The sequence below is a fragment of the Hoplias malabaricus genome, chromosome 1 (genome assembly GCF_029633855.1).
Source record: "Hoplias malabaricus isolate fHopMal1 chromosome 1, fHopMal1.hap1, whole genome shotgun sequence".
Taxonomy (NCBI): domain Eukaryota; kingdom Metazoa; phylum Chordata; class Actinopteri; order Characiformes; family Erythrinidae; genus Hoplias; species Hoplias malabaricus.
In genome coordinates, this window is record NC_089800.1 from 83,707,214 (window position 1) to 83,725,294 (window position 18,081).

General features: G+C 40.7%; 1 protein-coding gene and 1 long non-coding RNA gene across 9 annotated transcripts in view; one reads left to right on the plus strand and one right to left on the minus strand.

The window, feature by feature from the left end:
- Positions 1-18,081, minus strand: part of LOC136709759 (potassium/sodium hyperpolarization-activated cyclic nucleotide-gated channel 1-like) — a 56,289-nt gene that overhangs the window by 35,755 nt on the left and 2,453 nt on the right. For 2 of the 8 annotated variants that reach the window (XM_066685300.1, XM_066685249.1), the window contains exons 5-12: positions 17,024-17,185; positions 14,271-14,364; positions 13,642-13,769; positions 12,873-13,019; positions 12,426-12,663; positions 9,446-9,616; positions 8,203-8,286; positions 6,536-7,756 (exon numbers count right to left, since the gene is read on the minus strand). In XM_066685300.1, the coding sequence (XP_066541397.1) occupies positions 8,204-8,286; positions 9,446-9,616; positions 12,426-12,663; positions 12,873-13,019; positions 13,642-13,769; positions 14,271-14,364; positions 17,024-17,185 (1,023 nt within the window). In that variant the 3' untranslated portion in view covers positions 6,536-7,756; position 8,203. The other 6 variants (XM_066685273.1, XM_066685282.1, XM_066685265.1 and 3 more) reach the window with 6 other exon arrangements.
- On the plus strand, positions 1,625-17,169 carry LOC136709802 (uncharacterized). The gene is made up of 4 exons (XR_010804533.1): positions 1,625-1,757; positions 3,746-3,841; positions 13,995-14,035; positions 16,964-17,169. It is a non-coding gene; the product is annotated as an uncharacterized lncRNA (long non-coding RNA).

An 18,081-nucleotide genomic window follows, 5' to 3' on the forward strand; every position in this document is an offset into this window, starting at 1 on the left:
CCCACAGTCCAAAAACACATGTTGGTAGGTGGATTGGTGACTCAAAAGTGTCCGTAGGTGTGAGTGTATATGTCTGTGTTGCCTTGTGAAGGACTAGCGCCCCCTCCAGGGTGTATTCCCGCCTTGCGCCCAATGATTCCAGGTAGGATCTGGACCCACCGTGACCCTGAACTGGATAATGGTTACAGATAATGAATGAATGAATTTAAAGTGGAATATTCCTTTGGGAATATTTGGATCATGAGAAGAAAATATATCTAACTCTAAAGTTGAGGTTTGGAGGTGTGGAAAAAATTTCCCACCAGATTTGTCTGAAAATGAAAAGCAAGTCTCTAGAACAGAGTGGAAGACACAATAAACACTGAAAATGCTCTACTGTGCTGAGGTGTTTATAAAATTTCAGTTAAATACATTTTCTACTTTTTTTGTAAACAATAAATAAAAATGTAATGGCGGTTTTGACTAGAAATGTACTAAATGGTGCAAAAAAGAGATGTCTTTCAACAGATTATATATAAGAGCTACAAAAATATCACAAAAGGGTTGTTTTTGCTGCAGCACAACAGAATAAAAACCACTTCTGATTAAAAACATCGTGTTTTGGCCCAGGTTCAAGTCCTTCATCGGGAGTACGCTATCAATTAAAGGAACGTGTAGCATCTCATAGTTCACATTTTATCAGATCTGAGTTGAAAAACATATAGGAAGAGCGCAAATAGAAGAAAAGCTGGATCTCCGCCAACATGCTATTATCAAGCCCCATCTCCAGAGAACCACTGGGGATGGATGTGAAACCTCTCTCACAACCGTCAGATTTTCACTCTCACTCTCCACTCAAAGAGAGACAAAACGGACCACTTGACCTTAATCTGCCCAAGTGTGAGCTACTAAGAAATGACATGCAACCTCAAAGGTAAAGGACAATGGTTTTTTTTTTCCCTCTTTCTGAAAGCCAATTTACAGACCCTGGGGAATTTCTAGACTCTGAACTGTTTCTGCGATGCAACGCTAGGGCCTTTTCTCTTCAGCTGGAATAAGGAATGGATAGTGGCCTTCAGTATTATAGTCCTCCATCACCCTACAACCTGCTTCAGTCGGCTGCTGAATATCCTCCTACTGTGTGATTTGAATGGAGGTGTGATACACTGGCAGATAACTCACTGAAAACGAGTATTTCAGGCATGATAGGCTTCTGGCTAGTGGACTATTGGCCAGGTTTCACATGCACTGTATGGTGCAATCCACACATCGTTAAATCAGATACCATAAAGCAGGGTTCATATTGTTTCACTGAAGGTGGAAAAATGTAAGGGGCCCTGCACTACTATTTCACCGGGGTTTACTCTTATTTGAGGGTTCACTCTGCTTCTGGTTACGCATCAACTAATAATAATAATAGGGTTTGGCCGTGTAGTGATAATACCGTATACCGCTGTATTTAAAAATATGGAAGGCGTCTCAAAATGAATGCGTATATATAACGCGTGTAACTAATTTCTGTTCTGTGTCTTTAAAAGTAGGCTAAAATGTTCATGTGCATTTAAGAGAGCCACAAGGAGGGGGCGCTGTGGGAGCTCAATGACTGCTGATGTCAGTCTGAAAATGGGTAGGTGGAAAAATACATGTTTGGGTTAAAAGAGAAAGGAAGAAACAGAAAATCCTTCACTTGATTTTGTGCCCACAGGTACATTGCTTGCCCTGTGAAGGACTGGCGCCCCCTCCAGGGTGTATTCCCACCTTGTGCCCAATGATTCCAGGTAGGCTCTAGACCCACCGCGACCCTGAATTGGATAAGGGTTACAGATAATGAATGAATGAAAAGGTACATGGCTTTATCCTCTAAATGTGTGTGTCTTTTGAGCTTCAGTTCACTGAAAAATCTGCTGTGGTGTGCTAAACCACAAGTGCCTGTTAGCGCCAGCTGTGTTTCTAAACAGTGTACACCGTCTTATTTGGCTAATTTTCAGTAGCGCAGTCTGACAGAGCAAACAACTGTAATACCGTGATAATATTTTGAGACGGTATGAAAAATGTGGACACCGCCCATCCCTAAATAATAATAATTATTCATAGTAATAATTTTATTTATAATACGCTTCTCAAGAACCCAAAATGCTAACAAACGTACAAAGATAAAAAGGCACCAAAGCAAAAAACACAGCAATATAGCAAGTACCGAACTGATAGCAGTGGGGAGAGTACAAAGCCAGACAATGAGCAGCACCAAACCACAGGGTTAAAACAGGCTCACTAAATTGACAGTAAATACTAGTTTATCAGGCTGGAGACAGGCTCAACTGGTCAAAATTTGAAGCAGTCAGCAGTGGAATTAGCAAGCTGCTGGCCACTGATCAGTGGAAGTAAGGATGTGCTCCCTTATTCAACGACAAATGTTAGCAGCAGTGATAGCAGGCCACTAGTCACTGGCAACAACAGTAAACTCCCTCGGTCAAAAGTCACATCTGATAGAAGTGGCAACAGCAGACAGACAGCCACTGAAAAACAACAATGAAAATGGGCAACCCTGGCCAGAAATGCCAGACATTAGCATTGGTAAGAGCAGGCAGCTAACTGCCAAGCATCAACAAAGAAATCATTTACAGCAGACAACAGCACAGGAAGTAATCATATAGTTTGTTGAAGGCCCATAGAAAAAAGGACACTGTCTTTGATGCAAAGCCATTTGATTTGGCAGTTCCTAATCCAGTGAGTATGTGGGTGAGTGAGTGAGCGAGTTAAAGCCTGTTATACTTTATCACCTCAAGAATTTTGGAGATCTCTGTACAGAAACAGCACAAAAAAACTCTTCCTCTTTGTAAACATTAGACAAAAGACACATCAGAAACTTACACACAGTGTGAACTTCCCCTAAATGGCTTTAACACCGAGCTGTGGCATCACAGAATCCCAGCTACACAGCACACGAACCTAAACGGTTAGCTGTGCTACTTCCCAATTTTCAATGATTGAGTTAATAGTTTAGTACAGGCCAAACTCAACAGGGTTTGATGAGATTACACTGCATTTTTCCAATGACAGTAAATATTAAGCATGTAGATTTAGATTTTTAATCAGTCTGCTCTGAATACAAAGCTACTGTTCAGCATTCGGGGCTTATCATACATCCTACAGAACTGTCAGTGATGGTTATACAATAGTCAAGAGGACATGCATATTTTAACAGTGTGTAAAACTGCAGAAATTAACCGCAAGTCATATTCAGCACAGAGACACTGCACATTAATAAATGATTTTGTATTAAGTTATTTGTTAACAATAAATATTCTAAGAGTGTCCCTGAAAGCACATTTTTATATATATATATATTTCAGTTCTTTAAACTTTAATGCTCCGATCTTCACTGAAAACAATGGAGCTTAGCTTTAATTGATTCCTCAGGCTAAGATAATTATAGCTGCTGCAACTCAGAGTAGCTAGCGCCGTTTGGCCTGAGGTGAGGATCGCTTAGCTGCCCGATCCGCGCCAGTCACCCAGCAGCCCTACAATTCCAGCTCACACAACTCCACAGCATGCACAGTGAATTATACAGGGAAGGCTAATGCTAGCTTCGGCTTTAGAACTTTTAAAGCACCCTCAGAAGAAAGATGTCACATACATAAACACCATTGTTAATTCTTACCAAACACGACTGGTGATTTTTCCATCCTCAGGCTATGATTAAACATTCAGATGACTTGATGTGAATGTCCACAGTTTCTCTATCTTTCTTTGTGTTTTTTTTAAGAATTGTTAATGGTTCTAGGCTTGGATGAAGAAATCTTCATTGATGCACTACTACAACGCTACTGCCCTCTTGTGGAGAATCATCACCCTGCTAAAGGTGAGTATGTGAGTGAATGAACCAGGCCTATGAGACCCTTCACAATCTTGAAAGAACCGTACATTCTTCTTTAGGGAGCCAAAAACTGGTTCTTCTAGGGCATCTCTCCAACAAACACCTTTAAAAGTGTACATAAAAATAATGGCATTTAATTCAATGAACCTTTTTAGATGAGTAAATAATCTGCACTCACACAGACTGATGTGCACAAACACACATACACACACAAAGAAAGAAGCACAGGTACAAATCTGGAGGCTTTCAAGTGGACTGGCATTATGTGCTGTCAGCTCACATGGTGCTGAGGTTAACACTAATGGAGGCTCAGCAAGGCCACTCTATCTTGCTTTTGTTTCTGAGCCGTCTAGACTCCAGACACTCGAGCCAGCCGGTACACGGCCGCCGCTTTTTCCTGCCACTCGCTGCAATTGCCTCCATTTAGCCTGTCAGCCAGCCCGGGCGAGTGGTGTTTCTCATTTGGTTAAGACGGAGTGTTCTTTTGCTTCTCTCAGATAAAAGAGAGCCATTCACAGGTGGGGTTGTGTGAGGTGTTAGAAACATTCTGTGTTTCTCAGTGATACCACAGCAGCTTCACCGGGGCCTTCTCTTTATTCGGCTCTGGGCATACAGCGCCAGCACATTCAAACCAGGTCCGCTCCAGGGCATAGGGCATATGCCAGCTCTATACTTTCACCTGAGCTTAAATTCATGTATTCAGCCTGACACTGCCTGACACCGGCAGAGCAACTGAGGATGGATAAATACAAGAACGTTTGTAAGGCTGAATGTAGCACGGAGTATACCTCACAGTTCACTGCTACTTCTCTAAGAGTGGAACCAAGCAAAGTGCAAACTGTGAACTTCTGGGACAGACCCATATAGCCTGCTTCAGCAAAAACATCACATTCGCATATACAGCACTCCTAAGAATAAAGACGGCAGGTGGAACCAAGAAAAAAAAAATGGTTGACTGGTGTGACCCAAGAGAAGAACCTGTATGTAAAGGTGTGTAAGGATCTGTCCCTGTTCAGTTGGTTTGGTCTTGTTTAGTGTTTTGCTTCGGTTACCTCTCCATTTTGTGTTTAGCCACGCCCCTCACCTGTGAGCAGAGTGTGATTACTCACGTGTTCTTTATACGCTCTATTCGCTCTTACGTTGGCGTTCATTTAATAGTGTATGTCCTTCAGTTTTGTTGCTATGTGTTCCTAAGTTTGTTTGTTTATTGTATTTAAGTACAAACACTTTTAAAGTTTAATGAATCTGAAACATTTCTGTAGAAAAACTACTGCTGTGGTGTTACCCTCAAGAATGGTCTTTGGTACTTTTAGTTAGGGAATTGTAATTGTAATATAATATACATTAGCTATAGATTTTTAAGTTGCACTGATTTAACATAGGGCGGCACGGTGGTGCAGCAGGTAGTGTCGCAGTCACACAGCTCCAGGGGCTGCTTCGGGTTCCTGCTCCGGGTGACTGTCTGTGAGGAGTTGGTGTGTTCTCCCTGTGTCCGCGTGGGTTTCCTCCGGGTGCTCCGGTTTCCTCCCACAGTCCAAAAAAACACACGTTGGTAGGTGGATTGGCGACACAAAAGTGTCCGTAGGTGTGAGTGAATGTGTGTGTGTGTGTGTGTTGCCCTGTGAAGGACTGGCGCCCCCTCCAGGGTGTATTCCCGCCTTGCGCCCAATGATTCCAGGTAGGCTCTGGACCCACCGCGACCCTGAACTGGATAAGGGTTACACATAATGAATGAATGAATGATTTAACATAACTCCTCTCGACTCTAGACGTTTATTATGGTTAGGAAAGCTACAGATAATACCTTGCCTTTTAGAAAAGAGCCACAGCTGATTTCTAAACCCACATACTGTGTAGACTCTGTAGTGAACAGCAAAATACCTGCACAGTACCTATGTTTCTGACGGTGTTGGATCGCTTAAACTTTTTTTTTTAAAAGCGTATGTTTAACAATGTATCAGAGGGCCTGGTAGAAAAATATCTTTGACACACACTCACTGAACAGTGTACAGTTAGATTCAACCAGCCTTTTTTATTTTTAAAGAATTTTAAATAATGTCTTGCCTACTCCCAAAGAGGTTGACGAGGTAAAGTTTCTAGCCTCACTTTACAAAAGGTAAATTGCGAAGTAATTAAACAGCACAAACTTCAATACCTCCGCTAATAACATTTCACAACTTTGAGAGAACATTGGACTCTAATTAGGAGGCTGTCACATGTGCGCTTTGAGCGAAATGTAGCGAGTGTGTAACGCGGGGACTGATGCTATCATTAGAGAGGACTGTCCCTTTGAGCTGGCAACTCTTTCAAGTTCCCCTCTCTTCCACTGCACGCCAGCCAACAGGTGTTTTCAGGAGATTGTTTAAACTTCATTAAAATCAAACGAACGTCTACACTCTCTAGTCACCCTAAAACCCACGGAACTAATGAACACCTCCAGACGGAACATGTGAGCAATGGGCTGCTTTCATTTCCAGCCACACAGAGCCAAGGCAGGCGAGCATTAACGAGGGCTGATTGGATGTGCGTGCATCAGGAGGATCATATTGATCTGATTTACTGAAAGCCTGATCCTTCAGATGCAGGGCTGCTTCGCATCGGCATGGCTTCAGTGGCTCAGGAGAGGCATACAAACAGCTTCAATAGAAATATATCTCCATAATCTACAGAAACACAAAGGATTCCTTCAATAACGGTGGTCACACTTTAATATATGGCAGATCTGTCATGCTCAAAAAATACACACAGGTAAACTTTTCTAAGTAAATGTTGACACGTGACACGTGATTATGGAACATCCTGAATTTATAACTTTATACAAATGTCACCTGGTAAAAACAGAAGGCAAAGCCTGGTTATGAAAGTACGTTGTCTCTGTTGCTCCTCTGCCCTAAGAAGAATGCACATGACAGTGACCACAGACACAACTCCAGTCAATAATAAACAGTAACTAAATACTGCTGAGACACAATACCACTTTAAAACAATACAGGAGTATTGATTAAACAGGCCTGCAAAAACCGTTGTGGCATTTTCAGGTTATGATAAGAAACAATCTATAGATTTATCTAGCAAAACATTCCTTATGATGCTAAGTATAGCTGTATAAACGTTGCTTACATCTCTATTAGCAACAACATCATGTAGAACATCTGTGCTGTTTTACAATAGCTACAATAAAGCAACTTGATAATGGCAAGAAAATGCCTAAATCCAGTGTAGGAAAATCTGGAACACAACACTGTAAATCATCCAAACAAAAGCGCTTTTAGTTTTTAAGATCTCACCTCTGACTTTAGTGGCTGTTTATTTTTACTATTGTTGGACTTCTGGTGTATAAAACCTCTTCATTACACTATGAATTTCTAAGCTGTAGACCTCAAACAACGTCTAACATAACTATAACTACTCAAACTGTCTCATAAAGCAGCCTTTCTAATAAAAAAAAATACTGCATGTTTGATATTTTATAGAGCAAGTTAAGTTTCGGATTTTAGAACATAAATAAACAGCGTTTGGACTAATGGGGACCGAGCTTCTGACCAATCAGGACAAGCCTTCTAATGGAGGTGGACTTCTCTAGTCCTTCTCCACTCTTTTTTTCCCCTCCCCTTTTGTGACATTTATCATCAATCACATGAAAAATCGTACTTTTCAAGTGAGGAAACAAATCATTCTAGATAGGCATTAAGAATGTAAAGCAATTATTACCCCATTAGGCGCTAATAAGGTGGCTTTTGTAACTGTTGCTTTAAAGTTATAAATACTTATGCTTGTTTCTTCATGTTAAACATCACGTTTGTCAGAAATGCCATGCTTTAATGTGAATTAATTATAGCTTTCCTCAGTAAACCTGGATTCACAGAGAAATAGAACTGAACATGCCTCTGAAACAGGCCCCTGAGGAAAAAAAAAATGTAAAAATAGAATTAAAATGATCCCTCACCGCTGAAAATGATGTAGAAATACTGAAGTTAAAGTACAAAACCCACTATAATCTCCCTGACGCAGCCTGAACATGTCCCCTCTGGGTTAATACATGAGAAACCAAAATAACGTAATCCAAACCAAACGTGCTAAAAGGGATTGCTTCCAGCAACACTCACAAGACATGACGTGAATAAATGCTGTGAACCACAACATTTTCATTCAGTGCTTCCTTCAACGTACTTTCATGCAATATTTACAAAGCACCATTTTTTTTTTGTTGTTGCTTTTTTAACTTGAAAACGGCAATAGCCGGGTGATGGAAATTTTTCTCCAAGTGCCACTTGAGCGTGTGATCTACCGTACGGGGCTTTGAATGTGTGCTGTGAAGAAGTTATGACGTGGATAAATCTACTTACATTATCTAAACTTGGGGAGGACACCGGTGACCGATCTGAAAACAATTCTGTGAGGTTGGGTGGGCTTTGCTTTAGCTTTGGTTTCTGAAAATGAAAAGACACAGGAGCAAAAACACGAGAGATTCAAACAGTATAATGCTGTACAACTGCAATATAGTATGGTAATAAAAAAAATCCTTGATCTCTCCTGGGGTATATATATATCTTATATATCATCCTTGTGGAATCCACTGTCAACAACCCTTTAAAATTGTCTTGTTTTGGTTTAGCAGCATGCTCATACAATGAACTAGTGTATGGAAAAATTTATGGACGCTTTGAAGAACTATAATAACCTGTGGTAAAAAAAATATAAATTACAAGCTCAACGTTTTGTTCTTTGTACACAGAGCAACATTCATTTTTGAGATTTATTCAAAACACTATAAATGAATAATTAGAGCATGTATACTACTCAGTCAATCTGTTACAAAAATAAGCACAATTCTAATTTTAATTTTATCTCCAAAAGCAGCTTAAAGAGGTCACAACCTGGACTATTATCATCCAAGTTCTCTAAGTTTCAGCTCCTAAATGAAGTGATCCAGAGCTCCATAATAATTTCACTTTTCCACTTTTAACTTTTCACTGCAGTAATCCTTTTGCTCTTGAAAACATTCTGATTATTTGAGAAATGTATTCACAATACAAGCTACAGAGCAAATTTACAAATTAATCTGCTTCATGTTGGGCATGTACGGCTGTTAATGCTGTCCTTTAATGCTATTATTATAAAATAAAAAATATCACAGAAACTTTTTTTTAAGAACGGCTTTCATTTTTGTCCCCACACCCTTATATTGGCAAGTGACTGAATACAAACGGGAAATTCGCAAGGTCTAGGACCCTAGCTAGCCAGCTGGGTGCATCCTATCAGAGTAAATAAATGAGGGAGGCAGGGCTTATGGTATGGACACACCCACACTCAGATGAAAGGCTTTTTTTTATATATATATAAAACAGTTATATGAATAATCCCCAAAAAACTTTTTGGGATTAATTTAATCAGAGAATATATAACCTTCATAAACTAACCCAATAGACTTATTATTAACTCTAAAATAATGCAAATTTTAAATGTTAACCTCAATCAAAGATATTTTATAATTTTTCAAACCTAAAATATGTGTATCGTTAATGCCCTGCCACACACATCCTGCATTCTTAAGTGTAGCATTTAAAATTTCAAACCTCTGCGTCATACCTGAGAGCTCTTGCAGTCTCTCTTGTGCGACAGCTTGGATGTGAGCCTTCATATCAGGGAAGCGAGCCAGAACTTTATTGTAGTTGTCCACAGAGAGGCAGTAGAGCCTGCAGGGCGTAAGAGCCAACACATTCGCCGTGCGCTTCATCTTCCTGTTCAACAGGCAAGTCTCTGCAGAGGAGAGCACAATGAGTCACAATAACGTGGCTCGAAAACAGATTATTCAAGTCAGTCACTTTCTCCAAGCCAATCAAATAACGTCTGATATACCGAGGTGCCGTTTATCACATTGTTTTTTGGCAATACACTCCACTCCAGTAATTCCGAGCAGACTCTGAATCCAGAGCTTGTGAGGGGTGGGAAGAGGACTGATAAAAATGGAGATGGCATCCTCCAAAAAGCACGTTTGAGAACCTTAATATATTTTCCGTGGTTAATTATTTCTTAATATTGGCATTTCTAATTAAGCAGCATAATTGGAAAGCCAGTACCAGCAGCTACCATTACATAGCTCTGAATGATTAATTCATACAGAAATTATTAATGAATGCAGCCTATTTTAATTGCTATGTAACCGTATTTATAATTGCTCGCACCTCCTCCCCGAAATGACGTGATGACAAATAGAAGTGTCATGTCAATGTTTTAGCTGCACTCTACACATCCTTCCATCAAAAGAAAATCCATCTCATTGAAACCATGCTCAGTAAAAACAAATTAAGCCTGCATTTCATTTTCTATCTTAATTAATGCATCTGTTTTCAAGGTTATCATTTACTGGGACTGACAACAAACAAACTGCATTCAGCTTGAGAAGAATGACAAATACACAATAAGCGGTGTTGTATTTTATTAATAAAACATGTATGGAAAAAGTGATTAAAGCCTCGAACTATTGGACAGTGTGAGGAGCATGTATAAATAGTCATCGCAGCAGCGGTTTTATGAATATAAAGTAGGCCCAGGAACGTAAAGGCCAGTTTATCCTGTAAGGTGTGCTGTTTCTAGAGCAAGTGGGCCAAGGTGGCACTCCAGCTGGAATGTAATCACTGCTTAAGTTTTTACATTCGCGGAGCCTTTCATCTTTTAAAGAGCTAATGCATCTTTTGAAAGTTGTATGAGTTCAGAGAGGTTGTCTGAAGGAGACTGCAATTAATGCTTTCAGGGAGCGCAAAAAAAAAAAAAACCTAGACTCCCAGAGTGCACTTCAACCTCTGCTGCTGTTGAAGTAATCTAAGTGCAACTCAAGCTGAGACTCTGATGTCTTATGTCAACGGTAGTAGGAAAGTCTCCTGTTTTAACTTACTTCTAATTGAGTTAATATTTAAAAAAAACATTATTTTAACAGTGTAAACATATACAAATTAGACCTATAACAGTAAAATTCCTGAATGAATTTAATGCTATTCCTACGTTTAAATTGACCACAATCTTAATCAAGAGAGATCAAAACAACGTGCGTTTCATTTCAAATCTGACCTCGTCATCGTTTGAATTAAAGGTTTGTCAGTGGAACATAACACACACTGATTGTTTCTGCACGGCTCTCCTCCCCGTTTGATGGTAAAAGATTCAACATGAAATGTGTATGCAGTAGTAAATGTGCACCTATTCCCTTTAGCGGAATATTTTAAAACGCTGTGAAAACCCATTGTGTATAGTATCATTTTAAGCATGCAGTTGAAACTTTGGTTCTGCAAATGTCACATTTGAAGCACGTCCGCTGTGCCTTTTCTCCTGGCGCTGGTAAAAAATTAAAAAGGAGGTGAAAACATGCAGCAGCTAGGAGAGAAAATGATGAGCTTTCAGACTGGCCTCTTTTGCATGCAAATCATATCTGAATTTCTCATTAGCATAAATGCATGAGCAACTCTAAATGCTTTTAATTTCCAATCTCAGCGAGCGGAGGAGTAATTTGTCACTGTCAGGGCGAAAATCTAAAAGGGGGAGAGAACTAAAGGCAGCCAAGGACTCCACACCAAATTGGAATCATAGGCAAATTTCTGATTTGTTAATTGACTGATGTGCAGTTCAAGGAAGCTGCCTTGAAGGTGTAAATAATCAAGCACACGTTCAAATCTAAAACTAGTAGGTGGATATGCTTCAGTGCATTACCACAGTGTTACTTCAGGACATACTTTGTGCAGTTTTTTTTTCCAGATTCAAGCGTTCCAAAATCCCCCATTTTGAGCACGAAAATGTACTTTTTCAGTCTGTAAACAAGCAACTGAATGTTACAAATACAATGCTTTCAATGAAATTCATTCTAATGAACGTTTAATCATAAGTCGTAAGTCGACCATCTGCAGCGTAATTCTTTTATGAGAGTTATAAAGGATCATAGCCTATATTTGTTTAAATTGTGATATTTATTCTTTCATTATCTGTAACCCTTATCCAATTCAGGGTCACGGTGGGTCCAGAGCCTACCTGGAATCATTGGGCGCAAGGCGGGAATACACCCTGGAGGGGGCGCCAGTCCTTCACAGGGCAACACACACTCACACACACACTCACACCTACGGACACTTTGGAGTCGCCAATCCACCTACCAACGTGTGTTTTTGGACTGTGGGAGGAAACCGGAGCACCCGGAGGAAACCCACGCAGACACAGGGAGAACACACCAACTCCTCACAGACAGTCACCCAGAGGAAACCCACGCAGACACAGGGAGAACACACCACACTCCTCACAGACAGTCACCCGGAGGAAACCCACACAGACACAGGGAGAACACACCACACTCCTCACAGACAGTCACCCGGAGCGGGAAATCGAACCCACAACCTCCAGGTCCCTTGAGCTGTGTGACTGCGACACCTACCTGCTGCGCCACCGTGCTCTGGATTGTGTCTGTAATGTGTCTCATTCAAAAAGTGGTCTCAGCTGAATTGGTGGATGTATGTAAACTAGGTCCTGTTTAAAGTGAAGCCAGTTTAATTCGCATATATGAACTACAGCGTAAACATGGATATACCTCCAAAGAATTCTCCATCGGAGAGGATTTTGCTGAAAGTTGGCATCTGAACTTCCACATCGCCTCGTTCTATGAAGAACATGCAGTCCCCCACAGCACCCCTGCGAATGATGAGGTCTTCCTTCTCATATAACTCAAAGTCCACCACTTCCAGCAGTGCCCACTTGAAGAAGGGGTCCACGTCTTTAAACAGGGGCATGTTGGAGATGAGGCTAGAACAGTTGTAGCTGATAACTTCCTATTGAGAAGAGTAAACACATGTTCAACATTAAGTAAAAAGGACAGCTACCTTCAGGCAGTGTCACTGAATTCTACTCATCACACTTTAATCTGCACTTAAATGTTTATTCTGACAAATTAGCTCTGTAAGGTAATGTACTGCACCTGTAGGCACATGAGGAGTAACTGCATTTTAAACACATCTAATCAATAAATCAATTTCCATACCCGCCTGAGGGGCTCGGACAGTTCCATTAGAATGGCTTTTTCATCAAACCATTTTCTGCGATATCTGTTTTCTACATGGTTAAAGATTTTGTCCCTTAAAGAGTTGGGAAGCCGGTAGTGCCTCATATACACCTTCATTTCATTCATCTGCAGCAGAGGAAACATCCATCATAGCCCAAGTTACTGTCTTACAGCGCATGAACACTGCTGGCATTCGAAAAAAAAGTGATACTGTGAATGTGTGTAGACATACATTCTGCCACCTTTGTGGATTAAAAAACACAGTTAAATTTGTAGTGAGAGACCACAACAAACGCACTGCTTTTTCTAGTCATTTTTCCAAATAAAAGTATAGAATAAAACTGCTGTGTTCCAAACAATTACAATCTTAATGCTGCTGTATTTAGGAACTGAGCTCAAGAGTTAGACTAGTGTTTTACACTGGACTAATACTGCCCTCCAGTGGAATTCATTCACATTACATGCTGAGAAGATGTGGTGGGGGGGTGTACTAAACAGTCTTTGGGCCAATCTTATAGGGTCATGTAATGGTAGTTTATCATCTCTACCCTGGTACCACTGCTAACCAGATAATATCATGGGTTACGTTGATCCATCACCCAAATATTAACAGTGGTTCCCTTTGCTTTAATGGATGATGTGATGTGATAAAATGTGACACAGACCATAGTCAGTAAATGTAGACCTACAATGTGGACCAGTATGGTGTGTATTTCAGATACTAACTGCTAAAGCATCTTTAATTTACCTTGTTATTATACAGAACTTCACTGGACCTGGAGTTTGTGATTAGTGCAGTCATGTGGGCTAAAACCAGCATATACATCACAGTCCCCACCATTAAACTCATGTTGACCACCCAGAGTTCAGTGAGTTCTAAGGTTAAAAAAAGCAGAGAAGGTGACAAAAGCAGGAAAAGTGAGTGAATGATTTGTAATATTGTAGGAGACCCACTTGGATAATTAAACATTTAAGACTTATTATATTCAACATATTCCCCTAAATGCAGTTTCCTACCCTCCTCCAAAAGTTACATGGTGCATTTTCTGCAGTTTTGAACCCAAAGTAATAATAATAAAGGCTCTATTCTCCCTGTTACAGGTGGGTGAAGCATCACAATGATTTTGAGGCTGTTTTTTAAGGTAAAAATATTTCAGTGTTCCTTTATATGAATCTTGAATAACATATTTCCCCTGTATTGTTAAAACATAATAGTATAGTTTTATGTAGTACTTTTACAGAATAAGAATTCTCAGTTTAGTCCATATTTGAAAACTAAATTACACATCCGACTACTTTTTTCTATAAGTGCATAGTCAGTGTACCTCTGGGTTAGGTGTTCCTTTGGCTGACCCGTGTATGACACCCCTTGCTTACCTTTGGGTATTACTTTAGAGCCATAGTTCAGGGTCATCATGTGACACAATGCTCGGAACATGGATTTCGTGTATTGATAACTCATGGGTTTATTCTGAGAAAACAAGCACATACAGGGTCTGTTTAAAATGAATCTTTCCACACACACTCTTCTAACTAAAGAACACACACACACACACATAATCAGTGACTCTCATCTAGTAAAATTAATTACTAATTTACAGGAATACTCGCTGGCATCAACCACTGACAGTAAAGATATTGGCACTTTTAATTATACATAATAATTCATTGCTGCGGCGGCATGGTGGCTGTCTGTCTGGAGACTGTCTGTGAGGAGTGTGGTGTGTTCTCCCTGTGTCTGCATGGGTTTCCTCTGGGTGACTGTCTGTGAGGAGTGTGGTGTGTTCTCTCTGTGTCTGCGTGGGTTTCCTCCGGGTGACTGTCTGTGAGGAGTGTGGTGTGTTCTCCCTGTGTCCGCGTGGGTTTCTTCCGGGTGACCCTCTGTGAGGAGTGTGGTGTGTTCTCTCTGTGTCTGCGTGGGTTTCCTCCGGGTGACCCTCTGTGAGGAGTGTGGTGTGTTCTCCCTGTGTCTGTGTGGGTTTCCTCCGGGTGACTGTCTGTGAGGAGTGTGGTGTGTTCTCCCTGTGTCCGCGTGGCTTTCCTCCGGGTGACTATCTGTGAGGAGTTGGTGTGTTCTCCCTGTGTCTGCGTGGGTTTCCTCCAGGTGACTGTCTGTGTGGAGTGTGGTGTGTTCTCCCTGTGTCCGCGTGGGTTTCCTCCGGGTGCTCCGGTTTCCTCCCACAGTCCAAAAACACACATTTGTAGGTGGATTGGCGACTCAAAAGTGTCCGTAGGTGTGAGTGAATGTGTGTGTCTGTGTTGCCCTGTGAAGGACTGGCGCCCCCTCCAGGGTGTATTCCCGCCTTGCGTCCAATGATTCCAGGTAGGCTCTGGACCCACCGCGACCCTGAACTGGATAAGGGTTACAGATAATGAATGAATTAATTAATTCATTGCTGCCTTTAATTAAGACCAAAATGTTCTATAGTTATAATCATGACCTTTATGTAATTCTACAAATCCCAAAAAAAATTTAACACAAAGTTGAAACCTTCTGTACTATTAATGATCAATGAGTGACATCATTTTAACAGTTTTTAATACTAATATAAAACATGTACTGTTCTGTGAAGACTGTTGGAGACCACCCTTCATATATTTAATCCCTAGTCGATGTGGACAGTGAATAACTATTTTAATGAAGGTAGTTTTAAAACACAGACTCCACTCTTTTGTGTGGGAGCATACATTTGTGACTTTGCCAGGAGAATAACAGAGTTCTCTCTGTGGATTCTATGGTAAATGAGCCATTTGTATATGGACGTGGTTCAATGATTTGGAGCACTGTCCAGTGACACCCAGTTTTAGCCTCTTGGCAGAAACAACTAGATTTTACTCCAAAATATCCTGGAACTGAGTCCATGATTCTGTCTCCTAATAGGGTTCCCAGTGTCTGTGGAAGCAGAAAACTCCTGTCACAGGGATTAGTTTATTCTGCATCACTACACACCAAAACTCACTCTTCATCTTATCAGCCAAGAAGAACTATTTTGGTCTCATCTGACAAAAGAACCGTGCTCCAACCACAGTCTCAATGATGTTTGGCAAACTTCTGCTTCCCATTTTTGAGGAGTATAAATGTCCTTTTAGCAAGCTTTCAGATCCTGGCAATAGTCAAAGCATCATAAGAGTTTGGAGTCTTGTTGACGTCAAGATACAACAGCTACTGTTCGACTAATATAACCCGTGGGGACATTTTTTCTCTCTTAGATGGTGTCTTTCTTTGAGCATGTAAGTAAAGTACAGCTTGAAAAATGAAGGTTCCTAAACTGTTCTTTGGAACATTTAGCTTCAGAATTGCTTGAAGGATTATTCATTCATTATCTGTAACCCTTATCCAATTCAGGGTCGTGGTGGGTCCAGAGCCTACCTGGAATCATTGGGTGCAAGGCGGGAATACACCCTGGAGGGGGCGCCAGTCCTTCACAGGGCAACACAGACACACACTCACACCTAAGGACACTTTTGAGTCGCCAATCCACCTACCAATGTGTGTTTTTGGACTGTGGGAGGAAACCGGAGCACCCGGAGGAAACCCACACAGACACAGGGAGAACACACCACATTCCTTACAGACAGTCACCTGGAGGAAACCCACGCGGACACAGGGAGAACACACCACACTCCTCACAGACAGTCACCCGGAGCGGGAATCGAACCCACAACCTCCAGGTCCCTGGAGCTGTGTGACTGCGACACCACCTGCTGCGCCACCGTGCCGCCCTGCTTGAAGGATTAATAAAATTTAAAGAGTAAAACAAAATGAAGGCTTGACAGAAGGGCATACAAACTGGTTTATAAATCTACTTAGGGATTTGTTTAAGTTTGGAATATATTTCTTCTCATATTTATATCCCAATTATCCAAAGATGATCACAAAGAGATCACAAAACATGGAAAAATAAGACGTGTGAACATATACAGTATATTTATTTAAATGTATTTAGCTTGATGCTGAATTTATTTGCTCTTGATGATTTCACTGAAGTCAGTTTTCACATAATGAGTGTAGCTTCAAGCAAATAAACAATGACATGTTTTCATGTCATTTTTTTGATCATTTTTACCAGAGGTGTCAGGAACCCCATGGGGACCTGTGCTATGACAAGATCTGTGTGAATACAACTCACCACAAGCCCCTCCAGCCTGACCCAGCTATTTTTAGGAAAGTCCATGATTGAGGCGACCATGAACTGAAAACAAGCGTTCCAGTGGCACATCAAGAAGATGATAACAATCATGTGCAGGAATTTAAGAACAGTAGCAATACTTCCAACATCCCATCCATTAACCTGACAACAAGAAAGATGCGGTTATAACCTCTGGCAACGTGGCTCAAGATTGATTGTTCTTGTTATTCTTTGTGTTTCTGTCCTCCCAAAATCACAAATATATCTGCAGTTAATGTAATAAAAGTAAATGAATCACCAAAAAAAAGTGTTTCTTAGGTCTTTCTGAGGAAAAGTAAAAAGGAGCTAGATTCATTCATTCCCAATTCCTTAAGACCTTAAAGTAATCACTATCACGGCGATAGATTTATTTTAAATGCGGTACTCAAAATCACATAATATATTCTTAAATATTTTCTTATGAAATTCTTAAGGTTTTTTTTTTTTAAGAAAACGTTTTCTCATGGAGTCTGAACATTATTGGAATTGAGGCTACTGTTATCATGTTATATTTTTTAAATTAACACAAATAATGTGGAATATATTTTAATTTTGTGTGAAATGTAAACTATATTATTTATTCATTCATTATCTGTAACCCTTATCCAGTTCAGGGTCACGGTGGGTCCAGAGCCTACCTGGAATCACTGGGCGCAAGGCAGGAATACACCCTGGAGAGGGCGCCAGTCCTTCACAGGGCAACACACACACTCACACATTCACACCTACGGACACTTTGGAGTCGCCAATCCACCTACCAACGTGTGTTTTTGGACTGTGGGAGGAACCTGGAGCACCCGGAGGAAACCCACACAGACACAGGGAGAAAACACCACACTCCTCACAGACAGTCACCCGGAGGAAACCCACACAGACACAGGGAGAAAACACCACACTCCTCACAGACAGTCACCCGGAGCGGGAATCGAACCCTGCAACACTAACTGCTGCGCCAATGTGCCGCCAAACTATATTATATAATATTTATATATAATACTAATACTACATAATAAAAGCTA